This window comes from Durio zibethinus, chromosome 25 (genome assembly GCF_047325235.1).
Source record: "Durio zibethinus cultivar Kanyao isolate XHJ-2024 chromosome 25, ASM4732523v1, whole genome shotgun sequence".
Classification (NCBI taxonomy): domain Eukaryota; kingdom Viridiplantae; phylum Streptophyta; class Magnoliopsida; order Malvales; family Malvaceae; genus Durio; species Durio zibethinus.
The window spans coordinates 7,014,689-7,030,308 of record NC_143186.1 but is presented as its reverse complement, the minus strand read 5'-3'; the positions used below and the strand labels follow the sequence as shown (position 1 = coordinate 7,030,308).

General features: G+C 31.3%; 1 protein-coding gene across 1 annotated transcript; it reads right to left on the bottom strand.

Moving 5' to 3' along the window:
• Nucleotides 1-11,125: 11,125 nt before the first annotated feature.
• Nucleotides 11,126-13,020, bottom strand: LOC111276630 (cytochrome P450 71D9-like). Its single transcript, XM_022862377.2, has 2 exons — nt 11,946-13,020; nt 11,126-11,832 (listed from the first exon to the last, which is right to left on the bottom strand). The coding sequence occupies exons 1-2, from the start codon at nt 12,849-12,851 to the stop codon at nt 11,209-11,211; spliced, it is 1,530 nt and encodes a 509-aa protein (XP_022718112.2). The 5' UTR covers nt 12,852-13,020; the 3' UTR covers nt 11,126-11,208.
• Nucleotides 13,021-15,620: the final 2,600 nt, after the last annotated feature.

The window sequence follows — 15,620 nt, the reverse complement described above, 5'->3', positions numbered from 1 at the left end:
GTAGTTAAGGTCCTTATTGATAATGGATCAACTATTAATGTCATGCCTGTATCCACTTTAGCCAAGTTGCCCTTTGATATGTCCTATATCCAAAACAATCAGATGGTGGTCCAAGCATTTGATAGGACTAGATAAGAGGTCTTGGGGGATGTTGAATTACCTATATAGATTGGCCCATGTGTCTTCAACATAAAATTTTAGGTCATGGATATTTTTCTATCATATAGCTACTTATTGGGAAGATTATGGACCCATAAGGCAGACGTTGTCCCTTTTTCGTTGCATCAAAAGATCAAATTCAATGTAGAAAGATAATTGGTGATCGTGGCTAGGGAAAAAGATTTACTAGTGACTCAATCTATAAATGCCCTATATATGAAAGCAGTAAAAGAATCATTGGAGTGCTCTTACCATTCTTTTGAACCTATTAATGCAGTGGGTGAATGACTTAAATTCAGCCAGATTGTGATCAATTAGATGGTTAACAAGTATTGGAGTATTGGATTTGGTTTAGGCAAGATCCTTTAAGGGATAAGAGAGCTTTTTAAGATAGAGGATCACAGCAGCAGATTAAGGTTAGGCTATGAGACAAAAAATGCAAAACAACAACAAAAAGGCAAAGAAAGAACAGATGATCTTTCCCTATTTGAATGAAACTTTCATTCCTGGAGGATACATGCATCGAGGAATTGAAAATGATATAAAAAAAGAACCAAAATAAGAGGAAGCTTTTGCCAAGCTAACTATTAATATGGTGGATAATGAAAGTCAAAATGAGGAAGCTTTGGTTTACCCCTGCCTATCAGGATATGAATTATAGAATTAGAGGGTCATCCAAATGCCTATTGTTTTTTATTTTTCTTCAATGTAATCATATCTCCTAATTGCTTACGCCCAAAAGCATTGGGATGAACTCTTATGTTTGGGCCTTTTATTTTTCATTATGTCAATAAAAGTAGGAGCATACATTTTGTTCATTTCTTTCATTCCATTATATTACCCCATCAAAGTTTTTGGCAATATTTCTTATTCTATTAACTTTCAAAGAATGCGAAGGTAATCATGATAATGATCTAGGGTTTAACCTTGAAAATTCAATTAATACCAATGAACTTGATACTGAAAAAGATTTTGAGGAATACACTTTGTCTTCGAATTTAATAAGGCTAATTAAATAAAAAAATAAGTCCATTGAGCCTCATCAAGAAATTGTTGAATTGATCACTTTGGGTGATGTCGAAAATAAGAAAGAAATCGAGATTGATACTTCACTATCAGTAATTGACTGACAACAGTTATAGGTTTACTTTGAAAGTTTGTGAATCTATTTGCTGGGTTCTACCAAGATATGCCTAGACTTATCACTAAAATAATGAAATGTAGGCTACTGCTGAAGCCAGAATACAAATCGGTGCAACAAAAACTAAGAAGAATGAAACTGAAAATACTATTAAAGATAAAAAAAAAGTTAAAAAGCAATTTGATGCAGGCTTTCTATAAGTGGCTAAATATCTTGAATGGGTAGCTAATATAGTACCTGTTCCCAAAAAAAATAAAAAGGTACGAATATGTGTAGACTATCAAGACTAAATAGAGTTAATCCAAAGGATAATTTTCTTTTACCTTACATAGATACATTAGTGAACAATACAGCTTAACATTTATTATTGTCTTTTATGGATGGTTTTTCCAGTTATATTCAATGTGTCAGTTGATATGAAAAAGACCATGTTTATCACTATGTGGGAAACATTTTGCTACAAGGTCATGTCTTTTAGATTGAAAAATGCTGGGGTAACTTGTTAAAGAGCTATGGTAAGCCTCTTCCATGATATAATGTATAAGGAGATTGAAGTATATATGGATGACATGATTACTAAGTCCTAAAATGGAGAAGATCATGTAGTCAACCTAAAAAAATTATTCCAGAAGTTGAAAAAGTTTTAGCTTAAACTGAATCTAGCTAAATGTACATTCAAAGCTAGGTCAAGAAAGTTATTGGATTTATAGTCAGTGAAAAAAGGATAGAAATCGACCTGAACAAAATTCGAGCCATTGAAAACTTATCTTCTTCAAGCACACAAAAGGAGGTTCGAAGTTTTTTAGGTAGATTAAACTATATTTCTTGGTTCATTTCTCAACTCACTTTTAAATGTTACCCTATTTTCAAACCTTCAGAAGAATAATCCTGGTGAGTGGAATGAACAAATCTAAGAAGCTTCTGATAAGATTAAATAATACTTATCAAACCCTCAAATATTAGCACCTTTTGTTCCCAAAAAATCATTGATTTTATATATAGTGGTATACGATGGATCTATGGGATGTGTGTTGAGCCAACTAGATGAATCTGGCAGGAAAGATAGGGCTATTTATTACTTAAGCAAGCAATTCACAGAGTATGAGTCCAAGTATTCATTACTTGAGAAAATATGTTGTGCTTTGGCTTAGACAGCTAAAAGACTCAGGCAATATATGCTTTATCATATGACTTGGCTCATAGCTAAACTGGATTCCATCAAATACATCTTTGAAAAACCATCACTATCAGAAAGGATCGTAAGATGGTAGGTGATGCTTTTTGAATATGACATAGTATATGTGAGCCAAAAAGCAATTAAAAGAAATGTCATTGCTAAATTCTTGGTAGACAGGGCTACTGATGATTATGAGCCCATGAAGCTTGATTTTTCAGATGAGGAATTAATGGCCATCTCAAAGTTAGAAGAAGATGATGATGAGGAAGAGATATGAATGATGTATTTTGATGGGGCCTCCAATGCCATGGGACTTGAGATTGGAGCAGTTTTAATATCTCCAACAAAACATTACTATCCTATTACAGCAAGATTGAATTTTAATTGCACCAATTATGTAGCTGAATATGAGGCTTACGTTATAGGGCTACATGCTACTTTGGACAGGAAAATTGAAACATCAAATGTGTTTGAGGATTCAGCTCTAGTCATTTATCAACTTAAAAAAGAATGGGAAACAAGAGATTCAAAACTTATTCCTTATCATAAATACATTTTAGAGCTGTGTAAACAATTCAAAGTAATTCAATTTGAACACTTACCTCATGAAGAAAATCAAATTGCAAATACCTTAGTTGCTTTGGCCGTAATGGTATAGATTAGTGATACTATAGAAATTCATCCTATCAAATTAGATATCAAAGATGTGCCAGTCCATTATGTGAACTTGGAAGGGGAAGAGGAGGGCCACCACTGGTATCATAATATTATACAATATTTAAAGATCAGCAGTACCCAGATTAAGTAATAGAAAAAGAATCTTGAGAAGGTTGGCTATGTGATTTTTTCTTAATGGAGAAATTTTGTGCAAATGAGGCAAAGACCAAGTGTTATTATGCTGTATAGGTACCTCTGAGGCTAAAAAGATTATTGAAAAAGTTCATAATGGCATAAATAGAGCACATGCAAATAGGCATATGATGGCAAGACCAGTTATGCGAGCTAGATATTACTAGTTGACAATGGAAAAAGATTGCATTGATTTTGCTCAAAAATGCCACAAGTGCCAAATTTATGTTGACAAGATTTATGCTCCACCTAGTGCTTTATACGTCATAGCACCTCCTTGGCCATTTTCTATGTGAGGAATAGATGTCATTGGTCCCATTACACTAAAAACCTTAAATGGGAATAGATTTATTTTTGTGATGATTGATTACTTCACTAAATGGGTTGAAGCTGCCTCTTTCACAACTGTAACTAGATCAGTGGTCTGTAAATTCATCAAAAAGAAATAATCTATAGATATAGGCTCCCCAAAAGAATTATCTTAGACAATACAAAGAATTTGAATAGTAAGATGATGTAAGAAATATGTATTTAGTTTAAGATCAAACACCATAATTCAGCTCCATATTGTCTAAAAATGAATAGGGCAATGGAAGCTGCAAATAAGAATATCTAAAAGATTTTAGAGAAGATGACTAAAACATACAATGACTGGCACGAGAAATTACCTTTTGCCCTATATGCATATCGAACTTCTATGTGCTCTTCTACTAGGGTGACTATTTTTTCCTTGGTTTATGGAATGGAAGCTGTATTACCAATAAAAGTAAAAATCCTATCATTAAGGGTCTTAAAGGAAATAGGATTAGAAGAAGCTGAATGGATTTAGGAGCACTATGAGCAATTGAACTTTATTGAAGAGAAGAGATTAACGGCATTTTGCCATGGCCAATTGTACCAAAAGAGAATGATGAAAGCTTATGACAAAAGGATCGAACCTCGTCAGTTTCGAGAAAGAGAGTTGGTATTGAAAAGAATTCTTCCAAGTCAGTATGATGATAGGGGAAAATGGACTTCGAATTGGGAAGGACCATATATGGTTAAAAGAGCTTTTTCGGGAAAAGCATTAATCTTATAAAAAATGGATGGAGTTGAACTTCCCAGTCTTGTTAATTCTGATGTAGTGAAGAAGTACTTTGCTTGATTCAAAAAAAAAAAAAGAAAAAAAGAGTTTAAGTTGAAAACCCGATAGGGTAGTTTAAACTAAAAAAAAATAAAAACAAAAGAAAAAGTTCGAGTTGAAAACTCGAAAAGGCAGCTTGGGCCTCAAAAGAAGTTCAAGTTGAAAACCCGAAAAGGTGACTTGAACCAAAAATAAAAGGGTGACAAACTTGGATGAATAGAATATGATATCACTTGAAAAACATACCAAGGATAGTGAATTTCAAAGAGCTTTGAAGTGCAGGGACATCGTGTTTTGATTAAGGTTTGTAAAGGAGATCTAAGATTTGTTGTCATGTCTATCTAATCATTTGTCTTGGGGCATCACTACCTTAAATAGTCACTCCTGAATGCTCTTTTTTAATCTTTATACCATCATTTGTAATTTATTGCTTATCCAAATAAATGAAAGCCGTCTTATTGTTCTCCCTTAGTTCTATACATTGCCAATATATTTGTCCTTTCTCTCTATACCTTGGCATAAATGGAAGAAGTGCATAACTTGCATCCCACTCTTTGAAATTAGGATAATGATTAATAATTGAACAAGGTCATAAGAAGTGTGTGATACTTCAAAGGATTAAAAGAGATAAAGACCGAAGATGAATTCCTTTAAGTAACAAAAAAGCTACTTCCATAATTTTTCCCTAGGATAAGTATTTAGGCTAACGAAAAAAAATTTCTTTGCTAAAAATGTACATAAATGAGAATGCAGAAGCCTTAGTACCATAATTGATGTTTCATTTGCATTCTAGATAGGACATGTATTTACATTATCCACTCATCTAATATTGGCTTAGTCTAGATAATTTTTTATGATTCGTGGTTTCATCTTGATCATTTATTTTCGACCTCAAATCAATCCTAGTCTCTTTATTCTGACTCTTGGTTTTGTTCCAGTCACTTAATCTTGGCTTAGTCCAGATCATTTCTTATGATTCATGGTTTCATCTCGATCATTTATTTTTTACCTCGACTTGGTCTTGGTCATTTTATTTTGACTCATGGTTTCATTTCGGCCACTCAATTTTGGCTTAGTCTAGATCATTTCTTATGACTCGTGGTTTTGTCCTAATCATTTATTTTTTACCTCGACTCAGTCCTGGTTGCTTCATTCTAGACTCGTGGTTTCACCCCGATCATTTGATGTTGGCTTAGTCTAGATCATTTATTATGATTCGTGGTCTTATCCCAATCATTTATTTTTGACATGACTCGATCTTTGTCACTTTATTTTGACTCGTGGTTTCATCTCGGTCACTTGATCTTGGCTTAGTCCAGATCATTTCTGATGATTCATGGTTTCATCCAGATCATTTATTTTTTACTTTGACCCGATCTTGGTCGCTTCATCTTGACTCGTGGTTTAGTCACAGTTACTTGATCTTAGCTCAATCCAGGTCATTTTTTAGATTCGAAGATTGTTCTTGATTTAACTCAAATAGAGTGGGTGTTTAGCTCTTTGCAGCATTCCTATCAAACAAAAATGTGCAAAAAGGGGCAGCTGATATCCATTTATGTTCAGGCCCATTTGTATCTGGGCCCAATCCGACCTATAACACCCATTTATATCTAAGCCTAATTTGGTTGATCTTTTTTGTATTTTATTGTTATAGTGTATATTATAATATTATTAATATTATTATTATCATATCATTATATTATATTATTATTCGTATTTATATTTTATTTTATTTTATTCTATTTTCATTTTTTCTCTTTACTACTTTCATTTTTTTGATCCAATTTGCACATGGATGAGAAAACAAGGATTCAAAATCTGAATCCTTGGTCAAAGTTTTAATTGCAAATTGTATAGCTGGAATTTTGGACCCAAAAATCACATTGGACAAAAAGCAATCCCATGATTCAAGCTTGGGACTGATTCTGTCCGTTTACTATAATTACTCCTAAAGCTACCTATAAATTGGATTGATTCTAACAAAGGATGGACATGGAAAAATTTTAAGAAAAAAAGTTTGAAGAAAGAAAATTTTGGAGAATTTTGGCAGTAGGGATATTCTGGAAATTTTGGGGGATTTTGGGTTCAATTTGGAGTTTTTAGATTGGATTTTAGGTTGTTGGAGTTGAAATTGGGATTTTGCGAGGTTCTAAGAGTAATTTGAGCAAATTTTGGAAAAATCTAGGGAAGTTCGAAGAAATTTGTGTTTTTTTTAGGCTTTTTTGGGTTTTTGAGAAAAAACATGAGTTTTTTTATGAATTTTTCAGTGACTGTTTGAAGTTTCCGATGAGATTTTTAGAATCTGACAAGTTTTCCAGAAATTGATGGATTTTCTAAATTTTGGTTAAATTTTTCGATGATCCCTAAAAACAGATGAGATTATTAGTTTTATGTTAAATTTGTTGGTGGGTTTTTAACTGGCTTTTAATGAGAAGGTAGAGAGAATCGGCTAGAGAGAAAAATGGGAAAAGGCTTCTGAGCTGAAAGACGTTGAATCTAACTTATATAATAACCCGAAAAGATGTCATTTTGGATAACCCAAGATCTGCGCATAAACCTGGTGACTCGTGTGCTCAACCCCTACTTTAACCCAACCCGATCACAGGTTTTTCTTTTCCCATTTTATTTTTATATTTGATTTGATTTTATTTTATTTTAACCCATTTTATTTTTTTATTTTTATATATTATTTTTCTAGCTTTATTTTTTTTAAAAAAAATGTATCATTTTCTATAAAGAAGAGGAAAATGATTCTATAAATAATTTTTTTTAAAACAATATTGTTTCAAAAAAAAAATCTTTTCAAATCGAGTTTTCAAAATAACAAAAAAATTTAAAAAAAACTTTCAATAATAATAATAAAATCTTTTCAAATAAACAAAAAAAAAATTTATCCTCTAAACTATTAGAGGATTGCTTTGAAGTAAACCCTATCAAACTATTGAGAAACTTTACTGGTTTTTCTAAAATAAATCAATAAATCTGATGATGAAGCCTTTTCAGAATAGGACACTAGTCTCTATGAATACTCTTGAGGTGAAAAAATTATCTTAAATTGCTACCAAACTATTGGGACAATTTTAAGATTAGTTTTCAATATTAAATTATTTGGTAAATTATAAAAATGATCAAAGCTTAGATAATTTAAAATTAAACTGGTACCATTCTTTGGATGGGCATTATGGGGGTGCTACAACTTTCCTTATACGTAATCGACTCCCGAACCTAACATTTATTTTCACAGATCAGAATCTATATTAGGTGGCCAATCACACCTAGATAAAAAAAAATTGGTGGCAACTCCTTTTAATCAATGTCTAGCGGTAGGTCTATGGATCTATACGTTATGACACCAACAATGAGATTTATTTATGAGGCTATCGATAGAGCTAAACAAGTACTTCAACGAAATTATCATTATTTTGCTGATATGAAAAGATTATTGATAATATATAGAGTTTCATGCATTTTGACTTACATTCAATGGTAAGTAAACCAAAAATATAGATTATATTTTAAAAAATATGTTTATTTTTTATGCTTAAATTGCTTATATATTTATTTTTTATTACTTTAATATAATATTGTTATGAATTATATTTAAGTTACTATCTAAATCCACAATTTCAATTTAAAATGGAGCATTCTACAAATGTACTTAAAGAAACATTAGATGGTATAAGAGCAATTATTGAAAAATTATAACCTTATATAGATACTCAAATTAAAATGATTAATCAAGTTAGTATTTAATATTATTTTATAACTTTGACATTTATTTTATGTATTAAAAATAAAATTATTTTTTATTTATTCATTTATTATTGTATTTTCAATCGATGTAGTTGTTATTATTTCAAGACAAGCATGAAACATTTGGTACTCTATAAGTACAAAGAGCTTAGAAGCAAATGAATCCAAATAATTAATATATTAAATAATTATAATTTGTTTATATTATTTAATTGAATAGCATATTCAAATATAATTTAAACAATTTTATACAATTGAGTAGTAGATGATATATGGCACTTGTGTTCTTGAATTACAAAGACTAGCAATCAAAGTACTTAGTCAAGCAACATCTACAACAAATTATGAACGTAACTGAAGCACATTTAGCTATATTAATACTAAAGCAAGAAACAGATTGAAGTTTGAAAATTTTCATAAACTTGTATATACCTATTACAACATGAGGCTGAGGATGAGACATCAAAAACCAATGAGTATTGACAAGATAAACAATAGTTTTAATCCTATTAGCCTTGATCATATTTTTTAAGATGATAATCCACAAATAGAATGGCTATAAGAGAAAGAAAATTCTCTATTAGATGATTAAAACTTTAATTGGTTACCTGTAGCTAATTCTGATAATAAAATGAATGTTGAACAATCATGCCAATCTCAAGAAAGGAATGTATCTCATTCAAGTTCAAGTGCAACACGAAAATTAGAGTGATGATGGTGGGAGTTTAAGTCTAGATGATGGTGATAGTGTTGGTAATGGTGATGGTGATCCTGCAAATTTTGATGGTAATATGGATGCAAATCGACCTTACAGTCCACTTGGAGGAGAACTTAGGCTTGCTGCTACTGGTGGACTTTTCATTAACATGGTAGAATACGGAATGAATCTATTTGCTGAATCTAATGAGGGTCAAAGTGCACATACAACTCTATCAAAAGGAAAAGTCGAGAAGCACCATTATGATATTTTTAGAGGTTCTTCATTTTCTAGTAGGAGACTAAATTCTAGCAACTTTGAGTATAATGAATCATTTGCTACTATTCAAGGACGTTACTATCCACCAAAACAACCTAATTTTCAACTTTCTCATGGTTATCCACCTTTATATGATTATTATCCACCACAAATGTATCCTCCACCTCAAATGCATCAAGAACAAAGGCCACAAGATTCGGGATAGAGTCAACTTGACTCTCAAAGTGAAAATAGAGAATTTGATCCTTTTTGTCATTCTACCATATGGTAAAATTTGAAATATATATATCAACAATTATAGTTGATAGAATTTGAAATTATTATATTTTTAAATTTATAATTTTATTAAATATAGATGCTTGGTATTTAACATATTATATTTTGTTAATATCTTGATTTGTCTAGAATTAATATTGAATATGAACTTTGCTTAAGCAAAAATTTTGTTGCTAAACAAATATGAATGTTTTATTATAATCTAACTAAAATTGTGAATAATTTATTTTAAAAAATAAAAAATATAGTATCATAAACTATTTTAAAAATCATTAAATAAGAGTTTTTATGATTATAATTATAATTATTATATTTTATAACAAATTGTGTAAAATAAAAAAAAATTCACAATCACGATGACTTCGATGATTGCAATGATTTTCGTTATATCCGAAAGCAAGATAAACGTAATGAGACCAAAAATATGACTGTGATCGTTATTTAAATCGCTGAGTAGAAAAGCTCCCTTAATTTTTATCTAGCTTCTACATGTCCTCCTTTTTCTTCTAGAATTTCTTTCGTGCCTTTCATTGTTATTATTGTCGGCCCCATAATCATCAGATAAAGAGCCAAGGGATTCTCATCTTCTTCAAAGCCAATATTATTTAGCACAAACCCACCAACTTCGATTCTGGATATTGACAGACTTGAGTCTGCCAACATATCACCGCCCAAGTTAACTACGAATGAACTGAAAGCAATAATTTTCATGTTATCGACCTTGAGCACACACTCTCTGTTTTCAAGTCCTACGCAAAATTCCTCAAACGCTGCCACCACTTCACCAATCGTTTCATTCATTTAGTCGTCCCTGATCTTTCCACCTTTTTCACCATGATATTTCATTTGTAACTGATCTACCCATTCCACTATTTCGACAATTACTTTCAAATTTGACAAACCCAGGTTTTTCATGGTGACCAATATTTCCATGTCCTCAAATTCAATAAGGAACCACCTACCAAATTTTTTTTGACAAAATTGTCAAAAACTCCATTGATTCTAAAATTTTCCATCACCCTATAAGCTTTGTAATACACTATAGTCATCCCTACCAAACAGTTTTGTAGCCAATGGACCATTACACAATCTGGAATTAACAGGACAATCTCCATGAGAGCTAGACTGTGTAATATCTGAAGCTCTACCCTCTTCTGACCCATGGATGGGATAACATTTTGTTACTCGTCAAAGCCTATAAATATGTTTTATGGGCCTAGATATATATAAATTTTTCAATTTATATTTGATACACTATCAATATATAAATTCTATATACTGTCGTTAAATAATATTACATCATTAATGAGGTGAATAAGATGATAATACTTGATTAATAAGTAAGTAGATTTTAAAAGTTAACATTTTATATATTTATTTTAAATATTGATATTCATTCATTAATGATTGTAACATTATCTGATTTACTGACAGTGTATAGAATTTATATACTGATGATATATCAAATATAAACTCTAAATTATCCTATTTTTTACTTGGTAACAGTAAAGGTGAATTACACTAAAATAAATGTGCACAATCTTGATTGCATACAATTATAAAGTTAGAGAGCAATTTTGCATATTCTTGAGTATCCAAAATGAAATATAAATATATATATTTATATAGAAAAGAGCAAAGCCAGTAGATGTTTTATTCTGATACATAGAAGTCTTGTTCATCGAAATATGGAAAGAAGGTTATGAGTTTATTGGCCCATTTATAACATACTATCTCCCTAGTATATCATCATATCACTCTATCAACGTTGGACGGTAAGGTATTGGAACTAAGAATAGATCATGTTTCCTCGTTACTGCCAAAGCGAATTCCTCAGTCATATCTATGTCTTCAAGTTTTCTTCCATCATTAAATTTCCAATCAAAATGGTACAACAGGTTTGCGAGCGGAAGCTCAATATTGGCTATACCAAGAGACATCGCAGGACATATCCTCCTTCCAGCACCAAACGGGATAAATTCAAAATTAGCTCCTTTAAAGTCAATTGAACTACCATGGAACCTCTCCGGATAAAATTTGTCAGCTTCGGCCCAGTAATTAGGGTCCCTTCCAATGGCCCATGCATTAACAATTACTTTTGTTTTAGGAGGAATGTCATAGCCATTGATTTCACATCTTTCTCTATTTTCTCTTGGAACTAACAAAGGAGCAGGAGGATGTAGTCTGAGGGTTTCTTTGACAACAAACTTCAAGTATTTTAAATCCTGCAGGCCTTCTTCATTAACATCTCCTTTGCTACCAAAGAGTTGCCTCACCTCTGTCTGTGCCTTTTGAAGAACTCTTGGATTTTTCAACATTTCAGACATTGCCCATTCTAAAGTAGTTGATGTTGTCTCACCCCCACCAGCAAACATATTCTGAAGTAATTAAAACTTTTTTTAGTTTCATTATATAAGTTAATATTATTATGTTATGTTTGTTGCAGAAAAATGTATAAAACAAGAAGAAACACCAAAATCAAGATGCTAACCATAATAACTGCCTTAAGGGTGGAGTCTGTTAGTGGAATCTTAAGGTCCCCATGATCTTGGAGATTTAAGAGAACATGAACAAGGTCATTTGCTTCCTTCTTACAGCTCGTACTTGAATCTTTTCTAGCTCTATGTTCATCGATGATGTTTTGAAGAATTCTATCGATCTTGTGTTGAAGCATCTTTAATTTGGATGTTGTTCCACCAATAAGATGAAGCAGTTTCAGCGATGGGAATACATCAACAAGGTTGAAACCACCCAAGGCATCTTTTAATTCCTCTTGGACAAGTGTTGTGAAATCATCTTGGTCTTTGTACTTTGCTCCAAAAGCAGCCCTTGAAATGATGGAAAAACTTAAAGACTGTAATCTCTTTCTAATGTTAACTGGAGATCCTGCTTTGGAAGAAATCTGCCTAATAAAATCAGCAACCTCTTCCTCTCTGATATGCCTGAATGATTGCACGCGCTTCATGCTTAGAAGTTCCAGTGTGCAGATTTTTCTCAGCTGTCTCCAATAGTCTCCATATGGGGCAAAGAGAATGTCACTGAAATTGTAACTTAAGACACTGGCAGCAAGAGAATATGGCCTATCAGCAAAGTCCACGTCATGGGTTTGCATGACTTGTTGTGCAGCTTCAGGTGAAGAAATTACAACGGTGGATATCTCACCGACTTGTAGGTTCATCACTGAGCCATATTTCTTGGCCAAGTCTCTTAGGCAGTGATGGGGAAGAGTGCCAATAAAGAGATGCAAGTTTCCTATGAGAGGCAATTTTGGTGGTCCAGGAGGTAACTTTGGTCGTCGGTTATGGTGTTTTGTTTTTTCCCATTTTGTGAAGGCCTTGAATACAAAAAAGAGAAAGGGAAAAAGAAAGAGTAAGAAGCAAAGAGATTGGTACTCCATTTGATGAATTTCTCTTAGTTTCGTCTATTTTTGCACACCTCCACTCTCAAACCCGCAGTTTATTTATAATGAAAAGAATGAGTTTTTTTCCTGAAGTAAGATGGTTTAGAATCTTAATTCTTAAACTAGAGGACTTCTAAACTTTATTCTTAACTAAGGCATTTTTGTCTAATTGAATTTCAAATTAGTTTTAGACTCCCATGTCAGCATCTTTTAAGTTACCAAAATTTTTGTTTTTTTCCTTCCTTAATTCTCAACCAAGTAACGACAAAACTTATGGAGGGAAAATTGAATTGGAGAGTGTAGCAATGTCAGAAGAGTGTAGCATTTGGAGCAACACAACCGACAGCACGATGAGTCTTAAGAAGTAAAACCCAAGTTACATTATTAAGAAGTAAAACCGACAGCACTTGCTTGGCATTCTTCCCTCTGCTATTTTCCATAGGCCTGAATGCAGCATTTGGCCCGTCAATTTGCACAGTACATATCTTCACAATAATTTTTTGGAGGAGGAGAACCCTAGTTGGTGATATACTACTCTTTTTCACATCATTTGGCCATCTGTCTCGGGGAGGAAGCTGTAAAAGTGGAGGTAGAGGTGCAGATGGTGGTCGTCTCTCATACCCTTTACTTTCATTGAAAAAGTTGCCCCTTTCACAATCTCCATGTCCCCAATCCATTGGCATTGACCTATCAAATCTATTTCCCTTGTAGTTATCATCTAGATAATCCAGCTGATCTATATGCATGTTATGATCAGGAAACCTGCCTTCAAGCCTGGGAGATGGTGGACCATGGACTCCAAAGTCTCTTTCTGGTGCCCTCCCTAGCCCAACCACAGTGAGGAGATCTAAAGGTATTCATATTCTTTCTAGGCGCTGATAGATTTATGGGAGAGCCAGGAAAGCACTTGGAAAGAGCATGTGAAGGTGGAGGACCATTATAGCCTCGACGGGAACTTCACCAGAAAAACTCTTCTTTTTCCTTCTTTTTTTTTTTTTTGGTTTTGGATTTAAATCAAGATTATTAAAATCTAATTGGATAATATTTTGATTTTTTAAAATGATATGGTATATAATGGTACCAGTTATTTTGACATATTATTTTAGATTTTTTAATTTAGTACAAATATATTTATAAATATATACATTATAATATTATTAATAATCTATAAAATGAATATGTAATATATTCAAAAATCAAAGAAATAAGTTTGAAAGCAGAATAAATAATATCATAAATTTTTCATAATATTTTTAAATACTTAATCTTACAATATGATATTTAAATAAGTATTTTTCATATAAATATTAAGATAAAAATAAAGAGATGAAAAAAAATTAACCAAGACTTTATGATTATTAAACTTTATAAAATGAGTATAATTGTTTTCTTAAAAAAAATTGAAATACTTATAAATTTTGGTTTGAAAAAATAAAGTATAAAAAAATTTAAATAAAAAATAAAGAAACTCAACTTTTAAGGATTATTTTGTCAAATAATTTCATTTTTATTAGGTTAAAAATAATTAAATAACAAAAACTAAGTTAAAAATTACAAAATATATTTCACATTCACGTACTAACCAAAACTTGTTATTTCACTGAACTTCACTGAAACAAACCGAAACTAACGAAAACAATCAGTAGTATTTGATATCAAATCTAATATAAAAAATCATTTTTAAATATACCATACTTTTGTATAACTAGAGCATAAATGAAATTAAGAACTATCATCTAGATTCCTTCTTCTCTCTCAATTTGAAGTTGTACGCCCTCCGTCCAAAATGTTTATTCTATATTAATTTTTACGAAATTTAAGAAAAAAACTTGACTTTAATGTATTTAATATTAAATATTATTTTTTTTTTACAAAATTAAAGCTTCATGATTTTTAATATCAAAAAGTAAAAAAATCTTAAAAAATAATTTTAAAATATAAAAAGGTAAGAGTTTTAAATGTTCAAAAAAGATAACAAATCATAATTTTGAGACATCCTAAAAAAGATAGACAAAAAAAAAAAAAAGAAACAGATAGAGTATAATTTTTTTTTTAGATTTTGAAAAATCTCAGATAATGAAGTTGATGAAATGAAGTTGACTTTTTTCTTCTTCGATGAGATTACAGAATAGAAGATGGAGATTATTTATGCTTATAAGAAAAAAGATGCTAATATGGACTATAATGTTAACATGGAATTCAATTAAATCAAAATGTCTTTGTTTAGGAATAAAGTTTAAATGTACCCTATTTTAAGATTAAGATTTTCAATTACCTTCCGAAAAGAATTATTATATGAAATAGAAAGAAAGTTATAACACTATCGTTATTAATTATTATCAAATTATTAATTATTTGGTTGTTTTAAAGACACAGAAGAGCAAACTAATTTTGCCAAATCAAGGCCTAGAAACACCCAAACAATTTTCTAGCTCGTGCGAGACAACGTACAGAGATGGGACCTCAACAACCTTGTTTACCCAAAGAAGCAAGATTCGCACGCGATTTGGTGTAAAAATATCAATGCCATGATAAGAAAGTTGTTTCCATGCAAGAATTTTGTCAACTTAAAGGTTAGAGTTTTGCTATTTGTCTTCTAATTAATTAGTTTTGTGTTTGACCAACTTAAGGCTTAATTTTCTATGATTGAATCTTTCTGTAATTACGTGTCACCACCTAGCTCAGGTCTTACATGTGTATATATATATATAACTTCAATAGTGGTCAAAAACTTCTATAATTTAAATTAATTTTTATGCTTTTTTT

Coding starts and splice junctions, on each gene's coding strand:
- LOC111276630 (XM_022862377.2), bottom strand. CDS start 12,851: ATGGAGTACCAATCTCTTTGCTTCTTACTCTTTCTTTTTCCCTTTCTC. Junction 11,833..11,945: donor CCCTTAAGGCAGTTATTATG/GTTAGCATCTTG, acceptor TAATTACTTCAG/AATATGTTTGCTGGTGGGGG.